At 55.1% G+C, this 10,476-nt stretch overlaps 3 protein-coding genes and 1 pseudogene across 3 annotated transcripts; 2 read left to right on the top strand and 2 right to left on the bottom strand.

Annotated features, from left to right (window-relative positions):
* The first annotated feature begins 572 nt into the window (after positions 1-572).
* LOC128267469 (equilibrative nucleoside transporter 4) lies at positions 573-3,966 on the top strand. Its single transcript, XM_053004306.1, has 6 exons — positions 573-796; positions 1,294-1,448; positions 1,511-1,714; positions 1,781-1,995; positions 2,076-2,173; positions 2,241-3,966. The coding sequence occupies exons 1-6, from the start codon at positions 573-575 to the stop codon at positions 3,403-3,405; spliced, it is 2,061 nt and encodes a 686-aa protein (XP_052860266.1). The 3' UTR covers positions 3,406-3,966.
* A 72-nt stretch (positions 3,967-4,038) lies between these two features.
* On the bottom strand, positions 4,039-5,602 carry LOC128277449 (uncharacterized; annotated as a pseudogene).
* A 636-nt stretch (positions 5,603-6,238) lies between these two features.
* LOC128277448 (phenoloxidase-activating factor 2-like) lies at positions 6,239-8,682 on the top strand. Its single transcript, XM_053015904.1, has 4 exons — positions 6,239-6,249; positions 7,231-7,505; positions 7,624-7,958; positions 8,034-8,682. Exons 1-4 carry the CDS (start codon positions 6,239-6,241, stop codon positions 8,589-8,591), a joined length of 1,179 nt encoding a protein of 392 aa, XP_052871864.1. The 3' UTR covers positions 8,592-8,682.
* Positions 8,683-8,742: 60 nt separating this feature from the next.
* Positions 8,743-10,329, bottom strand: LOC128277445 (inactive CLIP domain-containing serine protease A30-like). The gene is made up of 2 exons (XM_053015900.1): positions 9,393-10,329; positions 8,743-9,312 (listed from the first exon to the last, which is right to left on the bottom strand). Exons 1-2 carry the CDS (start codon positions 9,966-9,968, stop codon positions 8,743-8,745), a joined length of 1,146 nt encoding a protein of 381 aa, XP_052871860.1. The 5' UTR covers positions 9,969-10,329.
* Between the last annotated feature and the right edge of the window lie 147 nt (positions 10,330-10,476).

The following is a 10,476-nucleotide window of genomic DNA, read 5'->3' as shown; positions in this document are numbered from 1 at the left end:
TGCGGTGTCAACCGGGAGCCGGGAGTGGGATCGTTGTGAAAAACTGAAAAACGGCAACACGCGGTCGCACGGGAATGAAATCGATTCCAAATTAACCTTGCCCGATTGGCGGGGCTACCCAGCAGCAACAAACAACAAGGGTGGTGTTGGCAAAAAACAAAACGTTCAAACTTAAAGTGCCGACAGAGTAGGCGATGACGCAGAAGCAGCATGCCACGACTCGCAGCCCAGCCCAGGGATGATGGTGGAAAATCGAAATTGGCAAACTTTTCCAGTTCAATTCACCACCCGCGTCGAAGTAGGCTGAGCCGACTCAGCTCTCCAGTTGGGCTCGTCGGGCTACTGTGTGTAACAATGGCGACCGTTTTTACAAACCCACCATCTGCAGGGGTTCCGTCAGTGGTTCATGTGAAGTGATTTACTAGGCAAAAAAACAGCGATACAGACATCACATCGCGCAGTGGTGCAAGTGCAAGTAGGCAAGCAAAAGGTCATCCAAATCTTGCTCCATCAGCCTAGCTTCGTGTGTGTGCGTGTGTGCGAAGGACGAAAGTGGAGAACAAGCGGACAGGATGATGGAAGCGTCGGAAAATGGCAGCACCGGTCGGGGAGTGGGTGGCAGTGGTAGCAACAGCGGTGGCCACAGCTCATCCTACGAGCCGCTGGAAGGCCGCCGCACCTTCGACAATGCCGACAGTCCCGATCTGGACGGGGGAGGACCGCCTAAAGATCGGCGACGCCTCGTGTTCTTCGCCCTCATGACGGCCGGCGTCGGCTTCGTGCTTCCCTATAACAGGTGTGTATCGGCGTGTGTGCGTGTGAGAAGCCACTCGGTACAGCTGCACTTGCTGCGGTGCCATTACGACATCGTTCAGGACGAGTGCATACGTACCGGTAGATGGGTAGTCGATTGTTTGATTTTCCCCTATCGAGGAGAGCCGGAATGGGCTGGAATGGGACCTCCACCGTTTGACCAATGACCAAATAGGTCAATTGGATCTAATCATGGGTATTTTAAGGATGGTTTATAGCAAACGCTCGACGAAAGCCAGTAGTAGGCTGCGCTGGTGGCTGTCTCCAGCAGTCCAGGCTGTCATCCGGTGTGGTAGGCCATGACACCACCCCAGGCCTACTATTATGTGGTTGGGTTTGTAAGCAACAGGAAATAAAATGAACAACGAGTTGTTTGCCCGGCGAAATCAATGTTATCATCATATCCCCTGGGAGGGTTGTCGTATGGGAGTAACGGTTCTCTTCTTCTCGACCTTCCTTCTCACCGGACCACCCCTCCAGCTTTATTATAGCCGCCGACTACTGGCAGTCCCGGTTTCCCGGTCAATCGGTGGCACTGGACATGTCGATGACTTACATCATCGTCGCGCTGGCCACGGTACTGTTGAACAATGTGTTTCTTACGTTGGCACCGTTCCGGGTTCGCGTAGCGTTCGGTAAGTGCCACCGGTCACCACGTTCTCGGCGCGTCTCTAACTCTTCTTTCCGCCGTTTGCAGGCTACGCCGTGTCCTTCACGACGCTGGTGTTTGTGGCGCTGTGCGAAGTGGCCTGGCACATGTTTACGGCAAAAACGGCGTACTCGGTGAACCTGGCCGCCGTTTCACTCGTTGCCATGGGCTGCACCATCCAGCAGTCGAGCTTCTACGGGTTCGCCAGCATGCTACCGAAGCAGTACACCCAGGCGGTGATGGCGGGCGAAAGTAGGTGTCCCGAAAATGTGTGTGTCCCCCGCGAAGCCTCCGCTAACCCGCTTGTTGTCGTTGCAGGTTTGGCCGGCTTCCTGGTCTCTTCCAACCGGGTCGTGACGAAGCTGCTGATCAAGAGTGACCGCGCCTCGACCGCCATCTTTTTCCTCACCTCGACCGTGTACATTGCGTTCAGCTACGTGCTCCACTCGATCACGACCCACTCACCCTTTGTGCGGTACTACATGAAGGCTTGTGCCAAAATTGTCCTGCGACCGGACGACGATCAGACGCTGGTGAGGCACGACGGCGGACACCGAAGGAGTCCAAGGACGCGCTGCTTACGATTTTGTTCGACTTCCTTTTGCCGTTACAGAGTGAAACGCTCGAAGGAGGAGACCGGTACGGGGTGCTGACCCTGGATTCCAGCCCCCCGGTTCACATGCCACCGGGTTCTACGGCGTTAAGTTTCAGGTATGGCCACAGCGACAAGTTGCAGGTCCGCAGTATTAAACACTCCGTTCGATCCTTCCGCTTCCAGCAATCCCGTGTACGATCTCTCGAATCCGACGGCCAGCATTGAGACGGTGCTGGAGACGAACCTGACGTCCACGTCGAACGGGACACGCTCGGTAACGACCACCGCGACCGTCCCGGCCGGGTCCAGCGACGTTCCGAACGTGGCGTTCAAGGTGGAGCACGTGATGACGCCGGACATTTGCAGCTCTGGCCGTTTCGGTAGCTTCCGCAGTGGGCTCGAATCGCGGTGGAAGGTGGCCCACGCCATCTACCCGTACATGGCGTGCATCGCAATGGCGTACTGCGTCACCCTGTCGCTCTACCCGGGCATCGAGTCGGAGATCATTTCCTGCAACCTCGGCACCTGGATGCCGGTGCTGCTAATGTTCACGTTCAACGCGTCGGACGTGGCCGGGAAGCTCCTGGCGGCGGTCCCGTACTGCTGGTCCCGCCGGCAGCTCATACTAATGTCCGGCCTGCGGGCCCTTCTCGTGCCGCTCATTCTGCTGTGCTGCTCGCCCCGCGAACAGCCCGTGATTGCGGGCGAAGCGGCGGCGTTCATCTTTACCGCGGCGCTCGGCATCAGCAACGGGCTGGCCGGGAGCCTTCCGATGATGCTCGCCCCGGACAAGGTGTCGGCCACGTTGCGCGAGGTGACCGGCAACATGATGACACTGTCGTACAACATCGGCCTAACGGCCGGATCGCTCGTGGGCTACGTGTTCGAGTCGATGCTAGGACCGCAGCTACCGAATCCTTGCCCGCAGTACCCGTTCGTACCGCCGAAGCCCAACCAACCGGCGGGCACGATCGGTCTGAACGCAAGCCACCCGTTTGCGACCGGAGGCACCAGCACTGGGGGTCAACCGAGCACCACCACGTCCGCGGCCACACTGGCCTCCTCCACCACCACCACCATGGCCACCTTGCTGACGACGCTAACGGCGGCGGTGCTGCGCAGTACAGCAGTGGCGAGTAGTAACTCCCCGGACACGACCACCTCCATATCATCGCTTTCCGCCGGCTCCAGCTCCACGAGCGCTTCCACGCTGCACGATCTGCTGACCAGCACCACCACCACCGGCTCGCCGACCGCGTTCGATGGCAACCAGCTGGCGACGATGGCCGCCACGCTGCTCTACAACGCCACCAGCTCGCTTCTCGATCCCTCCATGAACCCCGAGTAAGGGTGACCCCGGCGCACGAGGACAGATCCAAAGTATTAGAACAAGACATCTGAAAACTGTGAATGTATATTGTACTCCTGTTACAGTAAATCCCTGACTCTTACTCAGTAACGGCCGCTAGCGAACGCTCAGGCTCAGGCGGATGCGGAAGTGAACACATAATCGCTGTGCGAACGGGAGACGCTCCAACAGGAACACAGAACGCAGCACGATTGACGTAGCAAAATGTCCGCTCGTTTCCGCGTGGACTGAACTCCCCTGGGACTAGATGGACATGGTAGATACTAAAAGCTCAGATTGGTGCCGGAAGGTGAAGAAGAAGCAAGGCAAGGGATAAGATTGATATTAGGAACGGAACACAGGGCACAGGGCTACAAACCGAAACAGATGCGCAACGCGTCAAAATACCAAAGAAACAGACAATGGGTGTGTGTGGGTAAAGTGCAACGGACGGAGATTTGGTTTGGCATAAAACGCGGCAACAACTACCGGCGAGACTACCATCCGAGGGCGCGACAACTTGTGATCGCGCTCGTAAAACCGTAGAAAATGTAAAAAAATAAACGCTATAATAATTAACTGTAATCTGTTGCTGCCAGGGCCGTGGGGTGGGTTGTGCAGAGCGCTCCCCGCTCAGAGCGACTCATCGTGGCGGCGGATGCAGAACAGGCTGGCCAGCTTGTGGCGTCGCGTTTTTCGCTTTCTCTTGTTCCGCTTGCGCCGACATTCGCGGCACCCAAGGCTGCTGGTGGACCGGTCGAGGGTGCAGCCCGCATCGGAGTGATCCTCTTCCGGACGAACCCGCCTGAAGTCGCGCCGGTAGCTGGTGGAGCTGACGTCGCTCCGCTCGATGGTCGGTATGAGTGCTTCATAGTCGGGCGAAAACTCGCCCAGGAACGGTGAGTCGGAGGGCCCATGGGTGACCCCGAGTGCCGCAATTCTCCGGAGTCCAGCCGACGAAAGATCGGCGGGACTGCTGGCGGCACGCCGATGGTCCGGCGGCTCGGCGAGGACCTCGGGGGCCGGCTCGTGATCGTGATCCGCCAAGCCGGTCGGACTCGTCTGGGAGGCCACGGTGCTCGTGGTGTGCACCTTGTGGAGCGATGACTGGCTCCCGTAGCAGCAGACCGTTTCAGTTTGGCGCAACAGTTGCCGCTGTTGGTCCCGGAACCGCTCCTGCTCGACCAGCTTATCGTTCTCCAGCCGGAGCGCACTGTTCTTGTACTTGAGGGCGGCCATCTCGCTGAACAGATTGCTCTGGTACAGGTCGCGCAGAGCGAGCTGCTGCTCCAAACTGCTCACCTGGAGCTTCGTCTCGCGCAGCAGCGCTCGAAGGGTCTCGACGTTCGTCTCCTTTTCCACCAGAGGTTCGGTCTGTCGGCGGGGAGAACACAGAATAGAGTTGTAGAAAATCAGGGATCAATCAGGGATCCATCCCCCCCGCGCACTCACCTGCGCTTGCGCCTCATCATCGTAGGTCTCAGGCATCGATTTGTGCCGCACGAACGGCTTCCGGTCCTGGTTCGCGGGCTTCAGCTGATCGATCTGCTGCTTTACCTTGCTCTGCACATGCCCATACTTGTGCCGGTGACGGTGATACTGGGTGCTGCTCCAGTTGCTTCCGCCACTCCGGCCATTGTCGCTCGGTACCGGATCACCTCCGTTCTTGCGGTTTTGCGTTAGCGGTGTCTTCAACCGTTCGGAGCCGCCCGTGGGTTTCCGGTGGTCTAGCAGATTGTCCAACGAACGCATCTGGCGGAACTTGGTCTTATCGTTCAGTGGCACTCGGCCACCGATCGCCGATCGAACGAACGAATCCTCTTCCTTCGGGGCTTTCGTGCGATCGCGGCTTGTGTCGCGCTCGCTCGACGCACTCCGGGTGTCGCCCTCGGTCGAAAGCGACGAAAGACCGCTGGAAGTGTTGGACGAGCCGGACACCACCATGCCATTTCCATCGTCTGCTGCAAACGGAACGCACCAATCAGAACCACCGGACCCCACCTGATCGTTGATCGGACTCACCGGTCGCCTTGTCGGAAAGGGGCTCCTTCTTCGCGTGGGGCCGCTGCTGGTAATCGGCCTGCTGCTGGTGACGCTTCGGTAGCTCCGGGCTGACCGAGATTTCGTCACTTAACTCGTCGAACTCGATCAGCAGACTGCCGCCCGGGAAGGTTTCGTCACTCAAATCACGGCTCATGGTTCTTCCACGCCGGCAAGCCACACGGGTCAAACAAGAGCGTCCTGCATAAACAAATGATCGGACCTCTGATTGACCTCGTTCATCGAGTTCGATTACCAAAAACTGCACGAAAACGCCTGACACTGAGCGAAATTGTATGGCCGATCGTCGATATCAAACTGTCAGTTAACGCATTTTGCGGTTGCTATGATTATTCATTGCTGAAATTAGTGGTGCTAGCAAAAGTGTGCTTGGCGCGGTTATGTTCCGCATTTTTTGGCACTAAAATCAGTGTTCAATCCGTGCACGTACAAAATGACAAGACCGAATTACAGTATAAGAAATTATTACCAACCGAAATTGAAGAGAAGAGAATTGTATTTCTAAAATAAATTAATTTCTTTTGCAGAGGACCCGGAATACTCTACGCCAACAAAGACGCGTTCGAATCAAACAACCTTGATCGGGTTTTCATGCTTTGGTACGCGAGTGGGACTTCCCCATTGGCCGGGCCGATAACCGTTGTAGGCTGGTTTTTTTCCAACTAACGGTGTATTATAGCTTGTTGAAAGTCCCAGTCCCAGCATGCGTTCGGTTTGCAGACAAATTAGGACACTCATCTGTATTCCCACTCTATCTGGCCAGCGAGCGAAGATGTGGTTTACGTGAGCTTTCCCAGTGTCTGCTGTTTACTGTTTCAAATTGAACGATCACGAGTGAAAGCAATACTAAAAAACAATAGGCCATACAGCCGGTACCAAAACCGTCCATCCGCGAGGTTAGAGATTTGGCAAAAAGGTTATCGCACTAGAGTAGAAAGCAAACACACACACACTTTTGGCGTGCTGTGGTCGGTTTCGAGGATTTTCTTCGAGTTACTAGGATTTCTACGAGCTAACTGTGCCCTCTATATTTTTTTTAGAAAATCGGTCTCCCAGCCAGACACGGTAGCGAGGATATTGTCCGCAGAAAACCCAAAACAAAACTCGTTTCTGTAGCCAGATATTGAGGCTAGGTAGTTTACAAAACTACGTGTAGAAAAGTTGTCATCAGCGTGTGCGTGTTTCGAAGTATCCGGCGATCCTGTTCGGCCGCACCTCGAGATGAACCACGGTGAACGAGGTTTTTGCTCCAAGTGTGCGCGTGCGATCAGCTGGATCAGCGCTGTGTCTCGAGTCGAAATTTCCGACACATTTGATTGGAGAAGTAAACATGATCGCGTCGAAAAATGGAAATTAAACAATTCCGCCAACGGCCGTGCACGACACCTTCGGGCAATCCGCGTAACCCGCGCTGTATGCGTGCGATCCTCAGCGCGGTCGGCACTGTCGCTACTAGTGATCGTCTTGGTGATTGTCCGAGCCCGGCGCGATCGACGATCGCTCGCTTACTCGCCACCGATCCGACGCACTGAAGAATCAGTTCGTTGCGAAACGTTCGACGCATCGGTCTGCTCCAGCAAACCGGGGGATCAACCGGAGTGCAGTAGGGCTGTTCTGGTTATCAGGCACTATCAAACCCGCACCGGTTTGCGTTGAGTTCCAACGGGGCCAGAGTGTGGTAGATTAGCATCAGTTCTGACACGCGAACGTGAGAACCTCAGGGAGCCAGTTTTACGCGATTACTCCGAAACCTGTGTGTGTAAGTGCTAGTTCCGGTGTTGGAGGCCAAGGTGCTGGTGGACCTGGTTCTCAACCTGGAGTTGGAGGAAGTGGCACGCAACCTGTTGGAGGTGGCTCTCTACCCTCCGTAGGTGGGCCTGGCTCCAGTGGTGGAGGAGCAGGTTCTCAGCCTGTGAAAGGCGGAGCTGAAAAACCAGGAGATCAGAAACCTTCTGGTCATGGACCAAATCAAGGAGCTGGGGGATCGTCTCCTAGTGGACAAGGGGGACATTACGGTGGTGGTGGTGTGACTAAACCAGGTAGCTTCAAGAACTAATCTTCCCGCACTAACTAACCTATTACCATTGCATGTATCGTCCGCATCGTATTTCCCTTCGAACTCCCTTTGCTAACTATGTTTCCGTGGCGTTTACACAGATCGACATGGCCAGGGTACAACGCACAACCCGCTGGATCCGAATCTTGTGCCGCAAAAATGTGGCCTGCGCAATGCCGACGGCGTTGGCTTCCGCATTACGGGCGACAAAGATGGCGAATCGGAGTACGGTGAGTTTCCGTGGATGGTCGCCATTCTAAAGCAAGAGAAGGCCCTGGATCAGGTGATCAACGTGTATCAGTGCGGCGGTTCTTTGATTCATCCTTCCGTCGTCCTGACGGCAGCGCACTGTCTGCAGGGCAAGAAGCCGGAGGACGTTAGGATACGGCTCGGCGAGTGGGACACGCAGACCAAGAACGAGATGTTCGACTACCAGGTACGCTGAATTTGGAGTGCGGCTTGGAGTGGCAATGGCACTGAGCTCGATTTTCTCCCTCTTGCTCCGTTATAGGATCGCAATGTAGTCGAGATCGTATCGCATCCTGAATTCTACAAGGGTGGTCTGTTCAACGACGTAGCACTGGTGTTCCTTGATCAGCCGGCCCAGCTGATGGAAACGGTTAACACCATCTGTCTGCCTCCGGCAGACTTCAACTTCGATGCGTCTCGCTGCTTCGCGTCCGGCTGGGGCAAGGATGTATTTGGCAAGCAGGGCACGTACCAGGTGATCCTGAAGAAGATCGAGCTACCGGTCATGCCCCGTCCAAAGTGCCAGGAAGCGCTGCGCACCACCCGCCTGGGCCATCGGTTTAAGCTGCACGGAAGCTTCATGTGTGCCGGTGGCGAAAAGGGGCGCGACACGTGCAAAGGTGACGGTGGGTCGCCCCTGGTCTGCCCGATCCCGGGCTCGGTTAATCACTACTACCAAGCCGGCATGGTTGCCTGGGGCATCGGCTGCGGCGAGGATGGCGTCCCCGGGGTATACGTGAACGTACCGCTGTTCCGCGGGTGGATCGATCAGCATCTGACGCAGAGGAACATTTCACACAGCTCTTTCCTGTACGCCTGATAGAGTATCTCTGCAGATGCAACGACTCCTCTAAGATCGCTAAAATGATCTTATGAGGCTTATCGAGCAAAATAAAACGAAGCAGATGGTTTCTTTATAGATGTTTAGTATTTTTTTTGTATTTAGTCCGTAAGTCCGTTCAACTATCACTTTAGTGTCTTACCACCGGATCCGGATGGTAGAAGGAAGGTTGAACCGAATGTTCTTTCATGTGCTTGTCGATCCACTGTTTGTAGGGCTTGATGCTCACAAACACGTTTACTTCGGTTACGTTTTGACAGATGCGTAGGGCGTACGAAGCGATCCCTACCAAGAAAAACTGGCCGCGCCGATCGGGCGACTCACATATCAGCCCCGATCCTTCCGCCCGCGCACACGGGTGGTTCTTCAGTTCGTCCAAATAAGCGGTACAGGTGTTCTCCGCCGGAAACTTAAAGTTAGGGAGCGATGCGTGCCGCCTGATGGCCGACTCGCAGTCCCGGGGGTTCTGGAGCTCCACTCGGAGCTTGAAGAGCGGATTGGACGATTTGGGAATAGTATTCCAGCCGACAATGTAGCACAGCTCGGTGCTGCCCACGTTTTGCTGTGGCTCGGGCAAGCAAACCCGATTCACCCACCGACCCAGCCGCGCGTTGTCGTCTAAGAAAAGCAGAGCGATATTGTGCTGCCGGCTGGAAGGAACGAACTTCGGGTGAATGACTATTTCTTCCACGCTTAGTTCCTGAGAAGGGAGAGAGACAATTTTTCACAGTACTATAAAATGCTGACTGTAGTGGCCACCCTCCATGACACGAACCGTACCTGGACGCACTGTTCTGTCCTATCGGTCAAATCCCACTTTCCGAACTGTACCCGTAACGTGGAGTTTTTCTCATTGCGGACACACTTGGCAGCTGTCACGACGATACCATCTTCAATCACTGAGCCTCCGCACAGAAACTGATTCATGCGCCTGTTACCGATCTCGATGATACTGAATACGGCCACACTCCACGGGAACTCCCAACGGTTGGTCTGCACCAGGTCCATACTTTCCTCCACGTCAGCCTTTTCACCGCACTGTTGGCTCCAATCTTCGTCCTCGCAATCCGGCGTCTCTGTGACGGAGTCGGTTGGAATGGGACAGCACACCCTTCCGTATTGGTTGCACTCATCGAAGTCACCGTCGCCTAGTCGCGGCGCCAGAATATCTTCTCCATCGACGTTTGCCTGGCCGTTTGGACACTGTTCGAGTGTCATACAAATCCCAGCGTTGCTGTTACACCTCGTGAACCCGGCTAGGATATCCTCGTTCGCTAGCACAACTCCAGCGCAGGCGATGGACAGGAGCAGCACCGCTATACAGCTCCTGGGGCGACCTTCCTTCCACTGGTTCATTGAGGTTCGTTACTTGTAGGGACAATGTTTTGCGTGATGTGAAGCAACGCTGACCTGCGTGGTGTCACTGGTTCGGTGCCTGCTGTGTAGCCGTTAACGTTTTCGTGGAGCGTAATAAGCGATAATCGTGGCCTCCTTCGCCGCTGCTTTGCATCCAAGCTCACGGACACGAAACCGTAAAATGAGCATCGATTAAATGCCAATATGGCGAACTAACGCTTATCAAGGAAGCCGTACCTCATAAGAGCGTTAGTGACGGCCAATTTACGCGAACCGATTTACGGGCAAACTTTCAACATGCCTGAATCTATTTTAAATTTGCTTTATTTTAATAATGTTAAATATCCCCCGAAACAGGGCATGACACTTTGGAACTTCGGTACGCGTTATTGGTCACCATATAGCACTGTAATCAATACTTTGGCAAAAACACTGTGGTATGTGCCAACAATAATCCTCGCTCCGGGAATCATCGCTTATCGCTGGGGATTTCCGCGGGTCGAAAGAT

Source organism: Anopheles cruzii, chromosome 2 (assembly GCF_943734635.1).
Source record: "Anopheles cruzii chromosome 2, idAnoCruzAS_RS32_06, whole genome shotgun sequence".
In the NCBI taxonomy this organism is placed as follows: domain Eukaryota; kingdom Metazoa; phylum Arthropoda; class Insecta; order Diptera; family Culicidae; genus Anopheles; species Anopheles cruzii.
This window is presented reverse-complemented; position numbering and strand designations above follow the sequence as displayed.